Source organism: Lynx canadensis, chromosome A3, assembly GCF_007474595.2.
Source record: "Lynx canadensis isolate LIC74 chromosome A3, mLynCan4.pri.v2, whole genome shotgun sequence".
Lineage (NCBI taxonomy): Eukaryota > Metazoa > Chordata > Mammalia > Carnivora > Felidae > Lynx > Lynx canadensis.
In genome coordinates this window covers 95,584,166-95,610,975 of record NC_044305.1, presented here as the reverse complement: position 1 = coordinate 95,610,975, position 26,810 = coordinate 95,584,166, and the positions used below count along the sequence as shown (strand labels likewise).

Genomic DNA, 26,810 nt, shown 5'->3' with positions numbered 1-26,810 from the left:
TCTTTGGCAAGTCATGTACAGTTTTTCTGCTTCTCTATCTTCTCACTCATAAAATGGAGATCATAATTCCTATTTGTCCCATCTACCTCTCAGGATTGTAGGATAAAACATATATGAAAATGCTTTGTAAATGATAAAAGTGAATTAAAGTAATATGTGATAATGATGATTATTATGCTTAACAAAATATATACCCAATACCAACTGCAATGATAATAATGGGAATAATTTTTTACCAACCACTATGGGCCGAGCATTCAGCTAAAGGATTTACTCCATGTAAAAACCTAATGAAATACATTGAATCCCCATCTTACAGATGTATAAACAGACTCAGAGTCAAGTCAGTTTTCCAGGGTGTTACACCTAGCAAGTTGAGGGGGCTCAGGGCCTATGCCTGTAACCATCACAAGTAACACCAGGCAAATAGGTGAGCTTAAAATATTTTCTTGTGCCTTAATCATGCAGCAAACCCATCCAAGTCACCCATATAAATGTTTCTGTGTGGGGTGCCTGGGTGGCTCAGTCTGTTGAGCATCTGACTCTTGATTTCCTCTCAGGTTGTGATCCCAGTGTCACGGGATCAAGCCCCATGTCAGGCTCTTGGCTGAGCGTAGAGCCTGCTTAAGATTCTCTCTCCCTGCTTCTCTTCTGCTCTCTTTCTCTCTCTAAAAAGTTGTGTGCATGTTCATTTTGTTAATTGCATGAAAGCACTGTTTTTTTTTTTTTTTAATTATTCATTTTAAAAAGTAGCAGTGTTATGGGGCGCCTGGGTGGCGCAGTCGGTTGAGCATCCTACTTCAGCCAGGTCACGATCTCACGGTCCAGGAGTTCGAGCCCCGCGTCGGGCTCTGGGCTGATGGCTCAGAGCCTGGAGCCTGTTTCCAATTCTGTGTCTCCCTCTCTCTCTGCCCCTCCCCCGTTCATGCTCTGTCTCTCTCTGTCCCAAAAAATAAATAAATGTTGAAAAAAAAAATTTAAAAAGTAGCAGTGTTATGTGTCAGTTGCTCAAAGATCCCCATACATTAAAGGAGACATGGAAAAATAGTGAAGGTCTGCAAATGGGCCCAGAGATAATAGGACTTATATCATTAGGTAGTCTTATAGAGTAAAAAGAATCACCAAAATGTGTAATTCACTAGAGCGGAGGCTGGACTCTGAGGATCAAGTCTCAATTCTGTCTTTCTGTGCTCCCAGGGAAGACTTTTTTACAATAATCAAGAACCACTTTGGGTCTACTCTCGGTTGCCTAGGTCTATTATCTGATTGTTAGACTGCAAAAGTGGGTTTAATTTGAAAAATGACACAATTAAAGTATTTGGTCTCTAAAATCTGCCCCCTCTAAGAGTCTATGAGATTTTCTTGTGCCTATTACACAGGCTCAAGAAAATCATGTGCTTGTCCAGGCGGGTCACAACACATGCCAGTTGCAGAAAAGGACCAATCTGCTTGCCTCTGGCTCCTAATCAAATGCTCAGTATCCTCTAAAACAGTTTCTGGAGAGAAGCAAAATGAGAAAAGACAGAGGGATTTAGAGTTGTTTCACCAGCACACATGAAAAATATATTGAGGCCCATTTAAAATAAAGGCTCAAATGCGTATGAGAGTTTCATTAGGAACAGAAAGATGAGGAGGACATGGAGAGGCAACAAGAGAGTTCGGGTGATGCATGAAGAAGGATTTCCCAAGCAGAATGACTATACCAATGGAATGGAAAAAAACAGAATTACATTTCCCTGAAGTCAATGTAGAGCAAAGTCACCTCAGTCAGGACTGACTGGCCATTGGCATCTCTATCCTGCGTCATTCTGAAAGACTCTTGATTGATCTCCTTGCTTCTATTTTTTCCACATACAGTCTACTCTTAGGGTGAAGATCCCTGGAAGATCTAAGTTAGCTTAGAACACTTCAATGGCTCCCATCTCATTCAGCATGGTCCTTAGTCTGCACCTGCCATTCCTTCCACCTGGAACACATTTCCTCTAATATTATTATAGCTTGTTTCCTCCTCCTCTACGTCTATTCTCAAATGCCACTCAATCAGTGACCATCCTTCATAAAACGAATACCCGTCCTGTGTTCTATCCCCTTATACTGCTTGTGTTCCCCATGGCACAATAACTGACATGTTCTATCTCCTTGCTTATTTTCTGTCTTCCACCAGAGGAATATACATCTCTTGATGCGTTTTGTTCACCTCTGCATTCAGGGTCCCTCTAACAGTGTGGGGCATCTAGTAAGCTTTAAATAAATACTTAATGAACAGATAACCAAGAGAAAATTACCGAATTTTTCTTAAAATCATAAGACATTATTTCTAATTACTTGGGTTAGGAAAACAAAACGAGGAACCTTATGGAACCATGTTAATTAACTGGATAATAGCGATCTGCAAGAGGAACATCAATTTTGCCACCAAAGTTGTTTCTGAAGTCTCCTCAACTCTTTATTTTCTAGCTCTGATGAGTAACTCTAATCCCTGCCATTTTAATAATATTGTTAACTTACTTGACAAATTCTATTTCGTTAATGGATTGTAATAAGAAACTTCACCCCAGCAGAATGAGAAAAAATATTTCTTGGGAAACTACTGCCAGTTGTATGCTAGTACTTTATAGCTATGGCCGTATTTGTCCTCGTTTGCAGATAAGCAAACTGAAGCAGAGATGAAAATCAGTGTGCCAGTGATGCCCAAATACTTAAGCCATAGGTCCTCAAACTTTATTGCTTGAAGCACTGTGTCTCAGTCATCTTTTTCAAGGTGCCTCTGGGCTAAAAACAAAACAAAACAAAACAAACAAAACAGCCACAAGCCTAACAGTTCTGTTGATGAAGCAGTTAAATCACAAAAATGGATTAAGTTGATTAGACTTAACAACATGACAACTGAACATCCACTGAGTTTCCTTTTTCTCACAGCAACCACCAAAAGCCCAGCTTCACAAATACAGGATGTTATTAAAACAAATACACCAACCTAGTGTTTAAACCGTGAACTACTTTTGGCTAATATTTCCCACAATATCGGAGAGACATCTGCATGTTTCCCTTGAAATTTTAAAACATCTTACAATGCCCCAAGGGCCCTTTCAGGCACAGCTTGGGATAGATCAAGTTAAACTTTAGACTTTTATTTTTTTATTTATTGATTTTTAATGTTTATTTATTTTTGAGAGAGACACAGAGAGCGAGCAGGGGAGAGGCACAGAGAGACACACACACACACACACACACAATCCGAAACAGGCTCCAGGCTCTGAGCTGTCAGCACAGAGTCTGACACAGGACTTGAACCCACGAACCGCAAGATCATGACCTGAGCCAAAGTGAGATGCTTAACTATCTTAGCCACCCAGGCGCCCCTAAACTTTAGACTTTTATCTGAACCCAGGCACTACTGTTTCTGTGACCTGCTTTCAAAAGTATCATGTGCAGCCAAATTAATGGGTTCCAATTACATTATAAAAGAATATAGATATCATAAAAGATTTTTTCAGGGTTATTGTTATGAGAAGAAATTACTGTTTTTTTTATAGCGATATCCTAACACCAAGATATTACCTCCTTCTACCCTACCCAGTTATCTTAATTTCCCATATTAAATGTCTAACTCTTAAATGTTAACTTGGTTCTCATTACCTGTAGATTCCTTATTTGTGAATTTGCCTACTCGCCAAAGCTTCTTTGTAATCCCCAAATCAGTGTTTGGGTAGTTTTTCACAGACAAGTACAACGTGGCAAAAAAATTTGAGACACCTAATCTGTGTGCTCCCAGCTGAGGTCACATAGCACAAGGCTCTGCCTTTTTGTTTCAGCTTTGACGCTATAAATAAGCATTCATTTTTTTTCCTCTGCTTAAAATGTCTTGCAAGTACAGTGCTAACATGTTATTTAGTGTTCCTAAGTGTAAGAAGGTTGTGATGCACCTTACAGAGAAAATGCTTGTGTTAGATGAGCTTCCTTCAGGAATGAATTATAGTGAGGCTGGCTGTGAGTTCAATGTTAATGAGTCAGCACCATGTATTAAATAAAGTGTCTTTAAGCAAAAACATAAAATATAAAAATATAAAACACAGTTATATATTGATCAGCGGATAAGAATGTAAACAGAGGCTCACAGGAACCTAACAATGTTCCCTTTGGAACAATGTTTCAGTATTCTCTAACTCAAAGTTCACAGCAAGGTTACAGGATATAAATACTGCAAACAACGACCATCAGGTGTATTCCTTTTTTTAAATTACCAGCTGGGGTAATTAGAAAACTCCTTCTTGGCTGATAGATTACCAAGGACAAGTCTCACCAAGAAGTAAACAAAACCTAGTCTCACAGCAGACTATACCTGTTCCAAGAGAGAAGTGGGGTCCTGAAAGGTGAGGTTGGGGTACAGAAAGGACAAGTTTTGTCTACTTCAGAGGGTTGTCTGGAGCTGCCCTGGAGTGCCTGGACCACATCACATTAAATATGTATTGATTAGTGAGAGGCAAGGTGATGGAGCACTTAACCCTTCAGGATCCATGATGCATTTATTTTCACGGGTGAGGTGGGGGGAGGAATTATACTTTTTACAAAGTATAATCAACACTTTGGGAGGGAAGGGGGCATGGCCAGATTTGCTGGGAAAGAAACAGCTCTACTCATCTCACTGTCTTTCTTTCAAACTTAGTGCAGTGGATTTTTAAGTAGACCTAATCATTGTACTAGGAAAGTAAACCAAGAAATTAAGTACAAGATGGAGCCATGTGGGTGCTGAACGGAGAAGGATTTTAAAAATAACAATTTGTACATACTGTACATTTCTCTCTTAAGTTTTAAGTGGTGTGAAATCCATCTGATCAAATCACTTGAAATGTCGAGATGCAGGAATGACACTACATGAAACAAAGATATGGCATTTTATCTAAAATTATGTTTTTTTACAGCTCACGAATGAATAAATGAATGATGGCTATAAACTTCCTCAGCCTCCCGGATGAATGGTTGTCACAAAAATGTGAAGGCTAACAAAGCAGAAAAATGGCAAAAGAGGGAATATATCTGAAGCATTATAGTGGGATTTAGTGTCAAATGCTTTGAAAACATAACTCTCATGGTCTATTACCTTATTTCACAAGTTAGTATGTAATGGAAAAAAATGATCTAATTTCTTATAGGTTTAAAAGCCTGCCTTTTTCTCTTTGGCTTCTCCTCCTCCAATCCTCATCCCTTTTCTCTCTGTCACCTTCCTATCTCCCCAGGTATCTGTTTCCACCACCACCACACATACAGTGCACATAAAGCACCAGAAAATGCACCACAGTGCAGGGAAAATAAAAATACAAGCTTTGCTTTCCAAAATTTCAGTCTAAAGAAGGCAATCGACATAAAAGGGAATAATGTAATAAACACTATAGCAAGCAGAAAGTTACAGAAGTTAAAAGAGAGTGACAGAATTTTTGATGGAAAAAAACTTGAAGAAAGAAGGTCTCAGCCAAATCTTGAAAGGTGATGAAGTTGACAGATCTAAAACGGGCAAGTTAGAAGATCAGGAAATACAACCGATAGTCTCCAAATTCCAAATTTGAACTCCACATTGTTAAGTGTAATTAGTGTCGTCTGATACAACTTATGCAATGATCTGAACACTTTGAATTGATCATAAAATTATTATGAAAGGCAGACCTAGTTAACATGAAAACAGTCAAGCTGAATTTAAAGGGAAGAAAATTCTAAGATGCTTCACTCCCAAGTGAAGGAGTTTGGTGATCGTTTCAGGAGAAGCACAGATACCAAGAGGGAAGAGAGACTCTTCTTGGTGATACTCTACTCCACCTGCTCAGATCACCATGGAAGCATCAAGGTGCACTCTGGATACCACAGTTGAAGAGGACCACTCATGAATTTAATGACTTCAAACATACCAGGATTTGGGGGAGAATTAATGACATATACAAAATACTCAAAAGACCAGGTATATATTTTCCAGAGAGAACAATATACCACAGACATTATTTGGTTATTACTGTCTTGCAATGTTTGAGGAGATATTAGTTTAGATGTTCAGTGATCACCCTGAGAGAGTTTTTTTCAAAATGCACTCAGTAGATATCTCATGGTTTTATTGAGCAGCTTTCGAGACAACGTTAGAGGACGAAGGTGAAAATACAATCCAGGCTGTTGCATCCAATATGGTAGACATGAGCTACAATGAGCTAGTGACAACTTTAAATGTAGCTTATACCACGTGTCAAAAATTATTATGTTTTGGATACACTTGGTTAAGTTAAATATATTATTAAAATTAATTTTACTTGCTTCTTTTTTTTTTTCAGTGTGTCCACTAGAAAATTTAAACTTACAATTGTGGCTGACATTATATTGCTATCGGACAACATGTGCTTATGATTGGCACTGCAGAAGCCCCATCTCTGCTTCAGTCATAATAGTCACAAATGTATTTGTGTCATCAATTTTGCTTTTGAATGTTTCAGTTTAAGAATGAGTTCTATGGGTAAGAAAATTGTTTGCAAACTATGCCAAATTGTTGGTAAGATAAGGAGAAAAAAATATCTTACAATGAAATATTATGGAGCAATGAAATGGAACAAGGTAGGCTGTAGGTCTTAATACAGATAAATGAAGGCACATTGTGGGTGAACAAAGCCAGTTGGAAATAATAGTTATGTTGAGTTTTTAAATCTACTATATTTTGTATTTTTCTAGCATATAAGTCTCAATAATTACTTTGACAATTGTTTGGAAGGCTCATACCTGACAAACTGATAACGGGAAGGTAGTAGGGTGAGCCATGGGTGGGGGGTGGTTTGCTGCAAGATTATGCAGCCTTATTTATCAGGTCTTAATTATTAGTTACAAGGATAATGTAACTGTTTCATATTATTATTATTGATACTATTAAACTGGATAATCTTCATTTCTTTCCATCACATGGCTTTCTGATCCTAATGGGAAAATAACATTAGTCAGAGGACCACACAGATAACAGCAAGGGTACCTGAAAGTTAGTATCAAATTTAAACCAAAATGCATGCCAGAAACAGGAAAGACATCACTTTTCAGGTTATTCAGCGTGAATCTAGGCTTGTTGGATCACTTGTCCCTTTCGTCTGAGTAGTCCCCCTTGTGTGACTAAATGAGGAGCCAAGCAGCTTAACAAGTTAAATTAAGCAATGGAATAACCAAAAGTAAATTCTTTGGGATCCTTACAAGAAGCTCTGATCAGCTCCAAGCGATAGAGGCCTTACATACCCTGATCATCAGCACAGCCTTCCTGATGTCTCGAACACCATCATATACCAGGCGAGAGGCATCAATGAACTCATTCTCTTCAAATGGCTGAGGGACGTTGGCACTCAGGGCTTCAATGGCAACCTCTACTTGCTCAGCAAAGCGTGGCATCACTGCGTTAAACAAAGTGAGAAACAGTGGATTATGCGATCTTTCTTTCATGCTTCCTTTTCCAGCCCTTGTGCAAGGCGGCACACTCCAGTTATTCCAACGGTTCAATGGAGCTGTCTGCCTACCTGGTCAGTGGGATGGATCCAGTTTAGTGGTCTTTGTATCACTTACCTTCAGCAGAGAAAGCAAATCATTACTCCATGAATGGTGATGGTATACAACAGCAAGTTTTTGAAACTTGCTCAGGGTAGGGTGGTATAGTGTGCATACATATACATTTCATGTTCTCCTAACCTGAGTTGAATTTGACTTCTGATGGTTACTAGCTCTGAAACCTTGGCCAAGTTTTCTCAACTCCTTCTAAACCTGTTTCTTTGTCTATAAAATAGGAGGTCCTATCTTAAGTTTCAATGAGATAACACATACACATTTACTGGATGGTGTTTGGCCCTCAGAAAGCCTCTATAAGTATATAACTAGTATCATACGCTAAAGTCATAGGTGATGAGTAACAGACCTTAACCTATATGACTTCATAGTAATGTGTGAATGAAGTGATCCAATCTTTCCCACTTTTGTTGATACAGGACTTGAGATTAGAGGTGGGGGATGGTAGTGGGTGGAGGCTTATGGAAAGACCATACAAGAGGGGAGAAGGGATCCCAGGATACTCCTGCACAAAGCCTAGGGTTAGAGCCCAGTGGGCTCAAAGATGAAGTTTATTTTGTTCCATATTCCCAGGACCATGCTGATGTGAAAGAAAAGCATATATGAATTTCTAAAATGTTAGCACCTCTTTCTTTACACAAAGACACCTACATACACACTGGAGGTTTGCAGAAAGTAAATTTAGTGGAATGTCTGGAACACTTCCACTGGCTACTTAAAACAAAAATGCTGCTGATTCACTGATTCTCAAAAATTATAATTCAATTTTTTCAGCTTTTATTTTGTAACAATCAATTCACATGGCAAATTAAAGCCAAAAGCACAATTCATTTTATTTACAAGGACAATAAAATAGAAACATCATTCATCTATTTTCCATTTCTGAACATTCATGCCTGATTCGTCTTTATACTTGTTTTCACCCTCTGTGGATACTTTAACATCCATTTTAATCCCTAGTGTGAGAAACTCTGCTAAATTACTTTCTAGGGTCAAAGTATTCAAGATAAAACATTCCTCAAAAAACGTATTTCTACTAGGAAAAGCCAAATGTTAAAAAGTATATTTTAAAAAAAAGAGGAGGATTACAGGAAAACAGAGTAACCATTTTTTCAATAGACATGATCAAAACCAAAGTATGCATGGGGTGAATTTCCTTCTGTGAGTGAATTACTATGATTGGTTCTCTATACCATTTGCATTTTTCATTTGTCCCTTTGCACTGCTTTTGCGTAAAAGGAATTGGTGGACATTGAGTTGTACTGCTGCAAAAATCAAATAAAAATGTATGTCTAAAAACTACCACATTAAACTAAGGCCATTTCAGCTATCCATTTGTGTCGGGAACAAACTGTTTTACATGACTAAATAATCTCAATCATTGCAATTCACCTCCCTAAGCGTGAGAATATTGCTATATGTATTTGGCATTTTCACATGAGTATCTTTCTTAAACGAAATTACAAATCCCCTTCCTTTCCTCAACTGAAAATTCTCAATATCAATTTCATTCTATTTGATGTCTAAGCTGCCATCATGACCATTCACGATTTTACAGATTTGAATGGTACCATCAGTAGCAGTTAGCTGCCTGAAGTTTTGTCCTTATTGTTTATATGACAATTACTATGCCTACATGTACGTAAAATACTCCTACATGGGCACCTGTGTGGCCCAGCTGGCTGAGTGTCTGACTCCTGATTTCAGCTCAGGTCGTGATCTCATGGTTGTGGGATCGAGTTTCGTGTTAGTCTCCTCACTGAGCATGGAGCCTGCGTAAGATTCTCACTCCCTCTGCCTTAGCCTCCATTGGCACTTCCTCTCTAATATAAAAGAAAAAATACTACTACAAATGAATAAGGCAAAAAAAAAAATAGAAAAATAGACAAAGGATTAGAACAGGTAATTCACAAAAATACTCAATCCCATATTATTGATAAACACATGATGTTTTATGTCATTAATAACTGTAAAACTTACAGCATAGGCAGTGAGATAGCATTGCATACCTGTTGGAATGCGCAAACAAACTAAAGCTTATTAACACCCCTCTCACCAAGCATGTGGGAAAAAAGGGAATCCTTCTACTGTAGATGGGAGTCAAAATGGGCACACATCATTCTGACAAACACTTTGACAAAATCTAATAAAATGAAGCTTTCCAGTCCTGACTGGTGAGCTGAGACATTTTCTAGGGCATGGCCAAATGCTGACTTCTAAAGAGGTACTTATTAGGAATGTTGAGTACATCGGAGTCACAGGAACACCTTTTCTCTACAGTTATAGCTTCTTCTTAACAGGTTGAGTACTCCAAGAGTTAAAAAGAGTTATATTAAACCTAGGAATAAAAGTAACAGCTTTAAGAGATCCCTTCTAATCAGCGGTATCCCAGGGCTGTCAAGGCCACTAAGTTGGAGGCTGGGGAGACATAGTGAGCTGTTAACTCTAGGCTCATGGGCAGTTCATCAGGATGGAATAAAATGGACTTAGGGATATAAGTCGGGAGACAGCCAGTATAGTCAAGAGAATAAGTCCCTAAGTTCAAAATATTGACTAGGAAGAGCAAACTGAAAAGAGATGTCATTTGTGAGAAATTTAAAAATACACATGAGGGTACCGTGCATAATTTAAACATACATATTTTTATGACACATGTTCTGACAGAATATATACCACCTTAAGTATAGTGGTTGTCCTTGAGGGGACAGAGGGCCATGGGATTAGGTAGGAGTCGTAAAGAGGCTTCAAGTGTATCTTAATTCTTAAGGAAATAATAATATGAATCAGATATTGCAAAATGTTAATATTTGTTATACCTCAGGGTAGGAGCAAGGTCTCAGTTACATTAGTCTCTGTCCCTTTTTTTATCTTTGAATCTTTTCATGATTCATATATTTTAAAAAGATCAACATATTATCCTTATGGCTGTGCTTTTTTACAGAATAAGGCTCTGAAAAAATTAAAGTTCTAGCTCATCTATCAGAATGTAATACAAAACAATATGATCAACAATATTTTTAATGTTTATTCATTTTTGAGAGTGAGAGTGGGGGATGGGGAGGGAGGGGGAGGGAGGGAGAGAGAGAGAGAGAGAGAGAGAGAGAGAGAGAGAGAGAGAATCTTAAACAGGTTCCAGGCTCACAGAGCCCAATGTGGGGCTCGAGCTCTGAGTGGTGACATCATGAGCTGAGCTGAAGTCGGATGCTTAACCAACTGAGCCACCCAGGCGCCCCATTGATCAACAGTATTGTGTGAGGAAGTCCCTCAGAAATTGTGACTGTGATCACACGCCTAATATTCAACCTTAATAACTGCCTGCTGGAGAATTGAGTTAGGTAGTACTCACCCACTGGACCCCGGCTCTTGGGCACACATTTCTATTTTCATGAAGACCTTTGATGGAGTATAAAAGGGGAGATCAGCTTGTCATGTGGCTTTGTTCTGCTTGTACAAGGTCACCCTGAGGAAGAGCTGGGGAGGAGCACAATGCAGGAGGTGACCTGCTAACTTTCTCTACCAGCTTCTAGGTCTGATTCTGTGCCCAAGGGAGAAAAAGGAAAGCTAACATCTAAAGGGACTACTTCCATAAGGGATGCTCTGGGGCCCAAAACCTGCCCAGGACTTCTCTGAAACCCCAGGTTTAGAGAAAGGCATTCTGTTTGCTCCAGCTGGAGTACAGAATCTTCTCTAGGAAGATTTAGGAAGTGGCATGTTGGTATGAACAACAGTGTTGTGGACATGGCATTGTCAGAAGAGGAAGAAAAACGAAGCCCTTTTATAAAAACATTGGAGCAGAACAGTATGGAACATCAACCTTCTAAGGAGGAAAAATGGTGGAGGAGGAGGTGCAGAATCTTCACTTCACCAGTGGGGGCTCAGATCTCAATTTATCCTTAATATTCAAACAATCTTATTATATTCAACCTGGTAAAACCCAGAACTTGAACTGATTCAATTTGATTTGATTTACTGTAACTGATAAGGCATCCATTTCTCTTACCTCAAATCAGTGTTTTTCCGGACCTGAACCTTAAGAAACTTTCTCCATGCTCAGCTCTTAAGTAGATTCAATACTTATTTATTGAGGGCTTAGTCAACTGCTCTGTAACCAATACACATTTTCTCTCCATGCTGTTACTCTTTCCTGTTTAGTTTTTATCCAGTTTTGTTTTTTATCTTTTTCTAATTTTTTGAATGTTTATTTTAGAGAGAGAGACAGAGAGAGTGCAAGGGAGAGCAGGGGAGGGGCAGAGACAGAGGGAGGCACAGAATCTGAAGCAGGGTCCAGGCTGTGAGCTGTCAGCACAGAGCTCAATGTGGGGCTTGAACTCACAAACCATGACATCATGACCTGAGCTGAAGTCAGATGCTTAACTGACTGAGCCACACAGGTACCCCCTGTTTTGTTTTTTAAAGTGATAAGACAGAAAAACACAAGTCTATAGAACAATGATTCTTGACAGAACCTAAGACTTTAAACTATGAATTTTTCTAACGCCTCTGGTAGTATCTGAAAAATCAAATATCCCCAAAGTAATGTTGAACTAGAAAAAAGTCTCAAACTACTTCAAATATGATGCTGCTTCTGCTTCCCAGTAATTAGGACAAAACACAGTATTGCCTTTGTGATTAGCACATTATATATTAACAGAATTTCTGGCATAGGGTTACATAAATAGAAGTTTTTACTTTCTGAATTGCATCCAAAAATGTATACACCACTTTACTGTTATTTATCAGAAATAGTGAATTTCTCTTGTAGCTTATATTCTGAAAGGGTGATCAAAGTTGGAAATAAACTTGTAAATTCTTGCTATACTTTTGTATTCAGAGTGCACACTAGGCCACAGAATGATGACATTCCAAGAGTAATGAAATCAGAGTTCAGCATGCATATAAAAACCAAGGTCGCCTCATTCTACTGTCTATTGAGATCCTAAACCAGAGGTGCAGAAGATCTGGACTGAATCCTCCAGAGAGACGTCAGGGGTGATGTTTCAGAGCACGGGGTGAATCAGTAAAATGAACAAGAAGTTGTCCTAAAGATGCAAATAGGACTGCTGACAACCATCAGAGCAAAATCCAAGGTTAACTAGAGGTAGTGGAAATGAACAGCCAACCAATTGCCCCTGAGGAACCATCTAAAAGGTCCATGTCTAACTACAAATGCTCCAATGATTTCCTTTAATATGGACAGGCTCTAAAATCTTTATAAGATACAAACACATAGGGGTGCCTGGGTGGCTCAGTCAGTAAGATACAAACACAAACTTGAGACACCTGCCTATACTTCTTATCTCTGTCTCTCCACCTATTCCTACATATATTTAAATGTTCCATTTTTACACTGAGTTATTTAATGTTTTCAAAGATGACATGGAGACATACCGTGTCACACCAAGATGTTCATGATGAATTTATTCTCATATTGAAATGTACCTCTTCGTCTTTGGCCCAGGTGAATTCCTCCTCAATCTTTGGTATCTCATTTAGACTTAAGTGCCATTGTGAAACTGTCCTTTATTTACAAAGTTGTCAGTTCTCTATAAGTTTATAGCATCCTGATTAGGTATGCACCATTATAGTGCTCAGTATAATGTATTAAAATTGTTTGACATTTCTGTATGTCAACTGTTTTACATTAGGAGGCATTTTTAGGAATGAGACCAGCTCTTCCTTCTTCTTTGTATCATAAGCCCTTATCGTGCTTCAGGCCTAGCTACTCAATCCAGCTGGGACATGGATGAGAAATGAAAGAATGGGATGTAGGAAAGAATTCACTTGTCTTTGAGTATTTCAGGGATAAAATGAGCAGTATCACATCTCACATACTAAATTTCTTTCTGCACATCACTTCAAATTAGTTCAATAATTTCATTAAACAGTTCCATGAGTCATTAAGCAAGTGTTCTAGGGTTGATCTCTAGGGACCTTTTAGAAACCTGAGCTCAATCCTTTCAGAACTACTTGAGTAGAAGCATCGCCACTGAGCAAGATTCATTATTGTATCCTTGACTAGTTCACCAGGGCCAAACTGGTGTATCTTCAGGTATATGGGTCACCCAATTGTGTTGGTGTCATCAGCCGACACACTCTCATGAGTGTGTTCCTTGCACAAATTTTATTACCAAGGAATGAGAAAGAAAATGGACAAGGACCAAGGACTCTCTGCTCTTTAGAAAGAATCAGCTTAATAAGTGTTAATATAAGAAATGAGAATGAGAATATTTGAGAAAATTTAGAAAGAGAATGAAGTATCAAAAGTAAGATGGAATTGTGGCCAACCCCAGCAGAGGAATACATTATAGTCCACCATTCTATTGCCAATCACAAATAGTTAGTATGCATCCATATTAATAGTTGGAGTTAGAGTAAGAATTGGGTGTTATCATAGTAATGGAGCCAGAAGGTATTAATTTGAGGAGACCCCATGGGGGCAATTTCAGGATCCCCCTACAGCAGGAAAGTACAGTTTCATGTCATTTCTGTAAGTAATGCATTTTTCCCACAAGGGAAAGAATAAAATCCCCCTAAGGGATTTTATTTAAGTGCCCTCCAATTACATGTTAGGTCAGAGGAGAAGAGAATATACAGGAGAGTAGATCTAAAACACTGAGGGCCCAAATTTGCCCAAGGTACAGACTGACTGGAACTTAAAAGGCTCTGGGTATATCTTGACAGTTGAACACATTTGTGAAGTACTATCACTTAGTGAGGAGACCATTGGAGCCAGAGCTCCAAGTCATAGTCAGTGTAGAAGGAGGGTCCAGGGCCAACTGAAGCTGTGACACATTTGTAGCTTTGGTACCATTCAAAAATAATGAAGGACAAATCAAGGATATATCCATCATTTTACATTGGCTTGGTAGTTTTAGTCAAGAATTTCATGATCATTAATTAAGTTGTTAGAAGACTTTCTAAGGTCTCCCCATCCAAACAGGAATCTTTCAAAATTCTGAACTCTGAGTCCTTTTTTTTTTTTTTTTTTAAGCTGCCTGGATTTCTACCTATTGGACAAGAAATATCTAATCAGACATAGAGGCTTCCCTTCAATACAAAAGAGTGGCTATAATCTTGTTGAAGCACTTGGCTAGGATCTCCTGCATTATCCAGACCCTTCACTTCTGACCCTGACTTCGCATACTCACACTGATCCTGGTTATGACTTTCACCACTACCAGCAACATAACTTCTCAGAGATTCTGAGATTCATGTTTGAATCTCAGAACCTAAGTCAAATGAAATTTTCCCTAGTGAGATCATTACTTCTCTTCTTTTCTTTGACATGTACGTTGTTATCTTTGAATTATATGCTAGTTTCATCTTGTTTCTGTGCACAATTTTTCAGATCTGTCCTCCACTCCAAATCCCTTCTCCAATTACCTTGAGATAATCTTGGCCTTCCTTTCCCCACTGTTTAGCTCCACCATTCTCCTGCTCACTCCTGGCTACATATTGCATAGCACTGTCTTGATTCAGTGGTTCTTGTGTGCTCAGGAAGCCATTGTATAAGCACATAGGTACAATGTGCCTGAATTAAGTACTTCCCTATTAAGTCCACATTGTGGGATCTGTTATGAGTCTCTGAGATGGGCCCCAATGATCCCTCTTCTCTTGGTATTCATATCCTTGTGTGATCCTCTCAACTTGAACATGGGCTGAGACTAGTGACTTTCTCCCAAGTGATAAAATATTAGCAAGAAGGATTGGATGTCATTGCTAAGATTAGGTTACAAGAAGATGCTGGCTTCCCATTTTGCTTGCTTTTTCTTGCTCTCTCACTTGCTCACTCTGATGGAAGACAGTTGATCTGTGGGAAAGCATCTACAGCAAATAACAGAGAGAGGCCTTTGTTCAACAGCCAGTAAGGAATTTAAGCCTTAAGTCCAACAACAAATGAGGATCTGAAGCCCTCCCACAACCACATGAGTGAGTTTGGAGACAGCTCTTTCACCAATTGATCCTTAAGATGACTGCCATCCTGGCCAACACCTTGACTGCATTCTTGTGAGAGATCTCGAGGCAACGTCACGTAGCTGAACTGTACCCAGCCTCCTGACCCACAGAAACTATGAGATAGAAAATGTTTATAATGTTAATCTATTAAGCCTTGGGGTGATTTGATACATAGCAATAGCTAGCTAATAGAGTATGCTGTAAGTAGAAATTTCAGTAAAAACAGTTAGCAGGACACAGTAAAATTTCTGTCCAATTGTAGCAACTATGCTTGGTCTAGTTTCTGGTGTATTTACTGGGTCTAAGAAGAAGCATAAATGAATCTTGATATTTGCTTTTTTACAAGTTAACCAGTTTGAACCTCCATTTACTCAAGTGTAAAACAGGGATGATAGCTGCCCTTCAGGTTTTTATACAAGGTTTAAAAATAATATATTCAGTAAATTTTGTATACAATTTTATATACAAACATAGACAGTACTTAGCCACTGGGAATAAAGTGATAAATAAAACAAATAGAATCTTGCCTTCCAGGCAAAAAAAAAAAAAAAAAAAAAAAAATGGAATATATGCAAGATGCTTACCATCATGTCTGGCACATAAGATTCACAGTAAATGGCTCCCATAGTTACTATCTTTACACCATAAGCCTCTCTACTCGTCCATACACCTTTTTTCTTTGTTTATAGGCAGACAAAATCATCCAGTCTCCTTTGGATAGAGGTACAACTACGTGACTGGTCACCTAGAAGTGGGCTTTGTGAGGGTGAAATAAATTGAAAATAACACTCAAATGGGGCGCCTGGGTGGCGCAGTCGGTTAAGCGTCTGACTTCAGCCAGGTCACGATCTCGCGCTCCGTGAGTTCGAGCCCCGCGTCAGGCTCTGGGCTGATGGCTCGGAGCCTGGAGCCTGCTTCCGATTCTGTGTCTCCCTCTCTCTCTGCCCCTCCCCCGTTCATGCTCTGTCTCTCTCTGTCCCAAAAATAAATAAACGTTGAAAAAAAAAAAAAAAAAGAAAATAACACTCAAAGTAGCACTAACATCTCCAATTGCGAAGTTTGTACAGTTTATCTTGAAAACTTAGTTTCCCTGCTTTTAAGCCCTTCTCTGTCCTTGGCATGACCATATCATCTTTCTGATGGTTTTGCATTTTTAATAGTGAATTTGATATCTATGAAATCTGCCCTTAGGACGAGATTTGATAAGCACCCAGAATTTTCCATTTTATCTTGATTGTCAAAAAAGCCAGTGTCAAACATTGTACCCATTATGACCTCATCAGATCTATGAGGAAAGGGAACCTTTAAAAGTTATGAGACTTAATCAAAATGCTCATAACTGGAAAAAAAGCAAAACCACCTTCCTTACCTCATTTTTCCCCCAGAAACCTCCTATTTAATCTAATATTCTCATGAAAGTATTTCCCTTCTATCTCAAACTTATAACGTTATTTTATATGAGTTGATTAATTGAATCTGGATTTTGAGTAAAGCATCCTCCAATGCTTTTTAAATGTGGTAGAAAGAGTAGTAGAAGTCATATTTAAATACTCTCTAAATTTAAATCTCATCCTGTCTAGACCAGTGATATTCTAGCTTTTCCCACGCTTTATCTTGATGACTCATAATCAAGTTAGCCAATAGCCAACGTTGAACATTGGAAGCTAGGAGCAACCACAAAAGAAGCCTAGCTTAACCTGCTCCTTAGTTCCCGGTGACTATTTGTCGGCTGCTTCTATTCTCTGGACAACCATCAGCACCACCCCAGCTAGTCCTAATTCTTCCATCCTGTGTGTATTCTTGGACTTTCTTTCGTCAGAGTCAGTCATCTGTTCCCTCTGTGGGAGTTCCTAAAGGCTGCCATTTTCATAAATTCATGTTTGGAAAATTATAATGTACATTTCTAACATCAAAATCAAATTCAGATTCCAGAAGGCCATACATAACCCATGAGCTGAATTGTTTGATGAAAGATGATAAAGGACTGCCTAGAAGAAGGAGGAAAAAAAAAAAAGGCCTCTGTAAATTTCATTCATGATAACTACCCTAGGAGAATCGGGGAACATCCATCTGCACTCATCTAGACACAAGTTCCTTTCCCCAAGGAAAGAAAATACTTGCTTGGAAAGTTCTTGTATTTTAAAATAAGCATTTCAAAAATAATCACAAATGTTTATCAATTTAAAGGAAAGGATGGCAGATTTAATTCTGAAATTTAAGGAATCAATAAAGAATTGAACATGATGCTTTATCAAGCTTATAGTGATTGCGGAAACCAAACTTGGAAAGTACAGTTAAATTGGTCATTAGTGAGATTTAAAGGATTAAGAAGTTATAAAATAACTGCTAAGATCCTGACCTTGATTGTTAAGCATGCAATTTTTAAAAAGGGTACAATCCCCCAAATAAGATAGAATATTGTGTCCATTATATTCCTCATTTATGTTAACAAAACTTTTGGAGCTTGAACTCTCATCAGCCTGGAGGAAATGAAGAGGTGGTCTCAGATCTCAAGGGGTTAAAATTTAATTAGTAAGCAGTATACACATGCATTTATCTAGATACCCATACACAGGGCAGATAGATACATTCAGACAAACAAATGAGCAAACACAGAGTTTTGCAACATAGGGTGGTAAGTGGTAGGTACCTAATAAGTGACACAGATAACATGAGTAATGAGAGCACAGAGAAGTGGGATTGGCTGGTGTAGTCAGAAAGAGGAATTCACTGATAAGGAAGAATCCAGCTAGTACTAAAGAACTGGTAAAATACAGAAAGGCAAACCAGGTGGGGAAATCATTCTGGAATCACTTTAGCAAGAATAAACAGAACGCTGGCATGTCTGGATGGCTTAGTTGATTGAGCATCTGACTTTTGATTTCAGCTCACATCATGATCCCAGGGTTCTGGGATTGAGCCCTAGCCCTACGTCTGACTCTGCACTGGGCATAGAGCCTACTTGGGATTCTCTCTCTCTCTCTCTCTCTCTCTCTCTCTCTCTCTCTCTCTCTCTCCCCCTCCTTGCTCTCTTAGTCTCTAAAAAGAAAAAGGAAAAAAAAAAGAATAAACAGAAGTCTGTTCTCTGGTTTTTAGATCCTTCTGTTATTTCAGGTCTTCCAGCCACAAGCAAAGCTTCCCATTTTTCCAAATCAAACTATTTCTGGAATACTCCAATAATATAGCACATGTGCTCCCAAACAATTGACTGTCAGCACATTCCTCTTCTCCAGGATTCAAACAACTATTACTGATGTGGCAGAGGATCTGGGTGAACTTGCTACTGCCTCATTTGTGCACAGTTAATACATCCTGGCCACCAATTCCTATGGACACCAGCACAGACAAAATATGCAGGCCCTTCTGCTACCCCACTGCTACTATCCTGGAGGACATTAATGCCCTTGCAGTGACAAAGAAATATTATGCCATTTGTGGTCCCCACTATTCTGAACCCATAATGCGATTCATACAGAATTAAATGAATATCCTTCCTTTTGGTTTTACTTTGACAGACAGGCACGAGACAAGAGCTATTTGTTCCACTACGTTGCTCCAAACGTATGGCACATGAATGTGTGATCATTAGCCTTTCTATATCCACCCTAGCCCATTTCCACTTTCACATTAGGTTATTATAATCCTAAAATTGTATCTCTTACTTTCTCAAGTTGTATCCTCTCCTAGGACTCTTTAGCCACTCATGCTAAGAGCTGAACATATCTGAATTCTAGCAGAATGCATTAATTATGTACAAGTCATGTAGGGTAGATATTTGCATGTTTCTGCGTGGCCAGAGTTTTCTGAGCTAAAATGACTGGTAACTTGGTTCAAAGCATGACTCAATAGCAGTCCATTTAAAATAGAGAAAGAACCTGGAGAGAGATTTACATGTTTACCTCCCCAGAAATTTGTGTTTACATTTCAAAGGGGGATAAAACCAGGAAACATTCATTTATATCCCCAAAGGTTTATAACGAGTAGGGAACCTTTCCTTAAGGGAGTTTATTAACATTAAAGAGCAAAGATTTTTCTCCTCCTCTCAGGAGGGGAAGAAGGCTGCTGAACACAAATTCCTATATAAACTCCCAGATGCATAATTTTGTGGTTTCTCTCCTGTGGCATCTCCTCTGAGTGTGCAGAATTCATCTGCCCTCATCGCATTGCCTTAAGAGGGAGAATGAGGCATGGGAAACTGGCGTGTGTCCTCTGGGCCAGAAACTTTGCATTTGCTTTCAGGAAAAAGTAAATATAGATGTTAAAACACATTAGCCAGGTCCCTAAGATATATAGAGTATGTAGATTTCAGTCATATAGAAAAGGTATTGAGACAAAGTATACATTGCCTATTGAAGGACTATTAAGTAGATGAGATTTTCTTCTCAGTCCTCCAATACTTCTGACTTCCCACCACCATGAATACCACAACCACCAAATAAGTAAGAGATTTCCTCCATATCCTAATCATTTTGACCTTTCAGAGAAAAATAAGATACTTTATACCAATAGCCAGGGTTATATTAAAATGCATTTAAAAGATATTAGGATGTCTAGGGTGAACAATCTCGGTCATTACAGCTTCTGTTGAAATTCATTACTTTCATAATCTAATTTCAAAGTCAGTCATGGAGAAGTAACTTAGACTGTAATGGCCTTTCCTATCCGTAATATCTAATATTTTGTCTTCCCATAAGCTGGCCTTTCCACCTCCTTCTGATATTGATTTTACCTCTGTCTACACTCCCCCCCCCCACATCCAGCTACTGGGATAGGCAAGTCACCTAGACCTGTCCAATGATAAAACCTAATCCTACTAGCAACAGAATCAGTCCAAATAGAGTAAGCATACACTACGTGGCCAAGCATATTGCTCTCCTTTACTATATACAAAGTGAGAGGAAAAGAAGTCTCTATTTATCTTAAAATCCTGAGCAGTAAGCCAGAGGCTGCTAATGGACATATTTTCTAGTCAGAATTAATGAAACAGAATGCCCTAATTTTTTAGATTCACTTAATCAATGCATGTAAATTATTTTTTTTTCTTTTTTTTTATTTTATATATGAAATTTATTGACAAATTGGTTTCCATACAACACCCAGTGCTCATCCCAAAAGGTGCCCTCCTCAATACCCATCACCCACCCTCCCCTCCCTCCCACCCCCCATCAACCCTCAGTTTGTTCTCAGTTTTTTAACAGTCTCTTACGCTTTGGCTCTCTCCCACTCTTCCGTCCTTTTTTTTTTTTTTTTTTTTTTTTCTTCCCCTCCACCATGGGTTCCTGTTAAGTTTCTCAGGATCCACATAAGAGTGAAACCATATGGTATCTGTCTTTCTCTGTATGGCTTATTTCACTTAGCATCACACTCTCCAGTTCCATCCACGTTGCTACAAAAGGCCATATTTCATTTTTTTCTCATTGCCACATAGTACTCCATTGTGTATATAAACCACAATTTCTTTATCCATTCATCAGTTGATGGACATTTAGGCTCTTTCCATAATTTGGCTATTGTTGAGAGTGCTGCTATGAACATTGGGGTACAAGTGCCCCTATGCATCAGTACTCCTGTATCCCTTGGGTAAATTCCTAGCAGTGCTATTGCTGGGTCATAGGGTAGGTCTATTTTTAATTTCTGAGGAACCTCCACACTGCTTTCCAGAGCGGCTGCACCAATTTGCATTCCCACCAACAGTGCAAGAGGGTTCCCGTTTCTCCACATCCTCTCCAGCATCTATAGTCTCCTGATTTGTTCATTTTGGCCACTCTGACTGGCGTGAGGTGATACCTGAGTGTGGTTTTGATTTGTATTTCCCTGATAAGGAGCGACGCGGAACATCTTTTCATGTGCCTGTTGGCCATCTGGATGTCTTCTTTAGAGAAGTGTCTATTCATGTTTTCTGCCCATTTCTTCACTGGGTTATTTGTTTTTCGAGTGTGGAGTTGGTGAGCTCTTTATAGATTTTAGATACTAGCCCTTTGTCCGATATGTCATTTGCAAATATCTTTTCCCATTCCGTTGGTTGCCTTTTAGTTTTGTTGGTTGTTTCCTTTGCTGTGCAGAAGCTTTTTATCTTCATAAGGTCCCAGTAATTCACTTTTGCTTTTAATTCCCTTGCCTTTGGGGATGTGTCGAGTAAGAGATTGCTACGGCTGAGGTCAGAGAGGTCTTTTCCTGCTTTCTCCTCTAAGGTTTTGATGGTTTCCTGTCTCACATTTAGGTCCTTTATCCATTTTGAGTTTATTTTTGTAAATGGTGTGAGAAAGTGGTCTAGTTTCAACCTTCTGCATGTTGCTGTCCAGTTCTCCCAGCACCATTTGTTAAAGAGGCTGTCTTTTTTCCATTGGATGTTCTTTCCTGCTTTGTCAAAGATGAGTTGGCCACACGTTTGTGGGTCGAGTTCTGGGGTTTCTATTCTATTCCATTGGTCTGTGTGTCTGTTTTTGTGCCAATACCATGCTGTCTTGATGATGACAGCTTTGTAGTAGAGGCTGAAGTCTGGGATTGTGATGCCTCCTGCTTTGGTCTTCTTCTTCAAAATTCCTTTGGCTATTCGGGGCCTTTTGTGGTTCCATATGAATTTTAGGATTGCTTGTTCTAATTTTGAGAAGAATGCTGGTGCAATTTTGATTGGGATTGCATTGAATGTGTAGATAGCTTTGGGTAGTATTGACATTTTGACAATATTTATTTTTCCAATCCATGAGCAGGGAATGTCTTTCCATTTCCTTAAATCTTCTTCAATTACCTTCATAAGCTTTCTATAGTTTTCAGCATACAGATCCTTTACATCTTTGGTTAGATTTATTCCTAGGTATTTTATGCTTCTTGGTGCAATTGTGAATGGGATCAGTTTCTTTATTTGTCTTTCTGTTGCTTCGTTGTTAGTGTATAAGAATGCAACTGATTTCTGTACATTGATTTTGTATCCTGCAACTTTGCTGAATTCATGTATCAGTTCTAGCAGACTTTTGGTGGAGTCTATCGGATTTTCCATGTATAATATCATGTCATCTGCAAAAAGCGAAAGCTTGACTTCATCTTTGCCAATTTTGATGCCTTTGATTTCCTTTTGTTGTCTGATTGCTGATGCTAGAACTTCCAGCACTATGTTAAACAACAACGGTGAGAGTGGGCATCCCTGTCGTGTTCCTGATATCAGGGAAAAAACTCTCAGTTTTTCCCCGTTGAGGATGATGTTAGCTGTGGGCTTTTCATAAATGGCTTTTATGATGTTTAAGTATGTTCCTTCTATCCCGACTTTCTCAAGGGTTTTTATTAAGAAGGGTGCTGGATTTTGTCAAAGGCCTTTTCTGCATCGATTGACAGGATCATATGGTTCTTCTCTTTTTTTTTGTTAATGTGATGTATCACGTTGATTGATTTGCGAATGTTGAACCAGCCCTGCATCCCAGGGATGAATCCCACTTGATCATGGTGAATAATTCTTTTTATATGCTGTTGAATTCGATTTGCTAGTATCTTATTGAGAATTTTTGCATCCATATTCATCAGGGATATTGGCCTGTAGTTCTCTTTTTTTACTGGGTCTCTGTCTGGTTTAGGAATCAAAGTAATACTGGCTTCATAGAATGAGTCTGGAAGTTTTCCTTCCCTTTCTATTTCTTGGAATAGCTTGAGAAGGATAGGTATTATCTCTGCTTTAAACGTCTGGTAGAACTCCCCTGGGAAGCCATCTGGTCCTGGACTCTTATTTGTTGGGAGATTTTTGATAACCGATTCAATTTCTTCGCTGGTTATGGGTCTGTTCAAGCTTTCTCTTTCCTCCTGATTGAGTTTTGGAAGAGTGTGGGTGTTCAGGAATGTGTCCATTTCTTCCAGGTTGTCCAATTTGTTGGCATATAATTTTTCATAGTATTCCCTGATAATTGTTTGTATCTCTGAGGGATTGGTTGTAATCATTCCATTTTCATTCATGATTTATCTATTTGGGTCATCTCCCTTTTCTTTTTGAGAAGCCTGGCTAGAGGTTTGTCAATTTTGTTTATTTTTTCAAAAAACCAACTCTTGGTTTCGTTGATCTGCTCTACAGTTTTTTTAGATTCTATATTGTTTATTTCTGATCTTTATTATTTCTCTTCTTCTGCTGGGTTTAGGCTGCCTTTGCTGTTCTGCTTCTATTTCCTTTAGGTGTGCTGTTAGATTTTGTATTTGGGATTTTTCTTGTTTCTTGAGATAGGCCTGGATTGGAATGTATTTTCCTCTCAGGACTGCCTTTGCTGCGTCCCAAAGTGTTTGGATTGTTGTATTTTCATTTTCGTTTGTTTCCATATATTTTTTGATTTCTTCTCTAATTGCCTGGTTGACCCACTCATTCGTTAGTAGGGTGTTTTTTAACCTCCATGCTTTTGGAGGTTTTCCAGACTTTTTCCTGTGGTTGATTTCAAGCTTCATAGCATTGTGGTCTGAAAGTATGCATGGTATAATTTCAATTCTTGTAAACTTATGAAGGGCTGTTTTGTGACCCAGTATATGATCTATCTTGGAGAATGTTCCATGTGCACTCGAGAAGAAAGTATTTCTGTTGCTTTGGGATGCAGAGTTCTAAATATATCTGTCAAGTCCATTTGATCCAGTGTCTCATTCAGGGCCCTTGTTTCTTTATTGACCGTGTGTCTAGATGATCTATCCATTTCTGTAAGTGGGGTGTTAAAGTCCCCAGCAATTACCACATTCTTATCAATAAGGTTGCTTCTGTTTATGAGTAATTGTTTTATATATTTGGGGGCTCCGGTATTCGGCGCATAGACATTTATAATTGTTAGCTCTTCCTGATGGATAGACCCTGTAACTATTATATAATGTCCTTCTTCATCTCTTGTTACAGCCTTTAATTTAAAGTCTAGTTTGTCTGATATAAGTATGGCTACTCCAGCTTTCTTCTGGCTTCCAGTAGCATGATAAATAGTTCTCCATCCCCTCACTCTGAATCTAAAGGTGTCCTCAGGTCTAAAATGAGTCTCTTGTAGACAGCAAATAGATGGGTCTTGTTTTTTTATCCATTCTGATACCCTATGTCTTTTGGTTGGCGCATTTAATCCATTTACATTCAGTGTTATTATAGAAAGATACGGGTTTAGAGTCATTGTGATGTCTGTATGTTTTATGCTTGTAGTGATGTCTCTGGTACTTTGTCTCACAGGGTCCCCCTTAGGATCTCTTGTAGGGCTGGTTTAGTGGTGACAAATTCCTTCAGTTTTTGTTTGTTTGGGAAGACCTTTATCTCTCCTTCTATTCTAAATGACAGACTTGCTGGATAAAGGATTCTCGGCTGCATATTTTTGCTGTCTAGCACCCTGAAAATCTCGTGCCAATTCTTTCTGGCCTGCCAAGTTTCAAAAGAGAGATCAGTCACGAGTCTTATAGGTCTCCCTTTATATGTGAGGGCACGTTTACCCCTTGCTGCTTTCAGAATTTTCTCTTTATCCTTGTATTTGCCAGTTTCACTATGATATGTCGTGCAGAAGATCGATTCAAGTTACGTCTGAAGGGAGTTCTCTGTGCCTCTTGGATTTCAATGCCTTTTTCCTTCCCCAGTTCAGGGAAGTTCTCAGCTATTATTTCTTCAAGTACCCCTTCAGCACCTTTCCCTCTCTCTTCCTCCTCTGGGATACCAATTATGCGTATATTATTTCTTTTTAGTGTATCACTTAGTTCTCTAATTTTCCCCTCATACTCCTGGATTTTTTTATCTCTCTTTTTCTCAGCTTCCTCTTTTTCCATAACTTTATCTTCTAGTTCACCTATTCTCTCCTCTACCTCTTCCATCCGAGCCGTGGTGGTTTGCATTTTGTTTTGCATTTCATTTAAAGCGTTTTTCAGCTCCTCGTGACTGTTCCTTAGTCCCTTGATCTCTGTAGCAAGAGATTCTCTGCTGTCCTGTATACTGTTTTCCAGCCCAGCGATTCATTTTATGACTATTATTCTAAATTCACTTTCTGTTATATTATTTAAATCCTTTTTGATCAGCTCATTAGCTGTTGTTATTTCCTGGAGATTCTTCTGAGGGGAATTCTTCCGCTTGGTCATTTTGGATAGTCCCTGGTGTGGTGAGGGCCTGCAGGGCACTTCCCCTGTGCTGTGGTGTATAACTGGAGTTGGTGGGCGGGGCCGCAGTCTGACCTGATGTCTGCCCCCAGCCCACCGCTGGGGCCACAGTCAGACTGGTGTGTGCCTTCTCTTCCCCTCTCCTAGGGGCGGGATTCACTGTGGGGTGGCGTGGCCCGTCTGGGCTACTTGCACACTGCCAGGCTTGTGATGCTGGGGATCTGGCGTATTAGCTGGGGTGGGAAGGCAAGGTGCACGGCGGGAGGGGGGGCAGGCTTAGCTCGCTTCTCCTTAGGTGATCCACTTCAGGAGGGGCCCTGTGGCAGCCGGAGGGAGTCAGATCCGCTGCTGGAGGTTTGGCTCCGCAGAAGCACAGAGTTGGGTGTTTGCGCGGAGCGAGCAATTTCCCTGGCCGGAACCGGTTCCCTTTGGGATTTTGGCTGGGGGATGGGCGGGGGAGATGGCGCTGTCGAGCGCCTTTGTTCCCCGCCAAACTGAGCTCTGTCGTCCGGGGGCTCCGCAGCTCACCCTCCCTTTGTCCTCCAGCCTTCCCGCTTCCCGAGCAGAGCTGTTAACTTATGACCTCCCAGACGCTAAGTCGCGCTTGCTGTCGGAACACAGTCCGTCAGGCCCCTCCGCTTTTGCAAGCCGGACTCGGGGGCTCTGCTTGGCTGGTGAGCCGCCCCTCCGCCCCGGCTCCCTCCCGCCAGTCCGTGGAGCGCGCACCGCCTCGCCGCCCTTCCTACCCTCTTCCGTGGGCCTCTCGTCTGCACTTGGGTCCGGTGACTCCGTTCTGCTAATCCTCTGGCGGTTTTCTGGGTTATTTAGGCAGGTGTAGGTGGAATCTAAGTGATCAGCAGGACGCGCGGTGAGCCCAGCGTCCTCCTACGCCGCCATCTTCCCAGAATTCAATGCATGTAAATTAAATGCTAATTATGTGATAACACTGCTCTAGGTCCTAGGTACTTACAGAAACACCTGCCTCTAGGAAGTGATGATCTAGCTGGGGGTCATTGAAGCAGATATTGAAGATGACACACAAAACATCAAAAGACTGATACAGTTCCCTATTCTCTTCAACTGAGAATGAGCCATGTCTTCAAGTATAAGTTCAATACACAGAAGCAGAGGCGGAGGAAGAAATGGAGAATATCACAGTAAGGAAAGTGGAAGCAGAATGAATATGTTTTGCCTGGAAATGATTACACCTGTCTGGGTAA

General features: G+C 39.6%; 1 protein-coding gene across 3 annotated transcripts in view; it reads right to left on the bottom strand.

Moving 5' to 3' along the window:
- Positions 1-26,810, bottom strand: part of CTNNA2 (catenin alpha 2) — a 1,119,678-nt gene that overhangs the window by 82,892 nt on the left and 1,009,976 nt on the right. For all 3 annotated transcript variants that reach the window (XM_030310974.1, XM_030310976.1, XM_030310977.1), the window contains exon 13: positions 7,249-7,400. In XM_030310974.1, the coding sequence (XP_030166834.1) occupies positions 7,249-7,400 (152 nt within the window). The remainder of the gene's footprint in view (positions 1-7,248; positions 7,401-26,810) is intronic.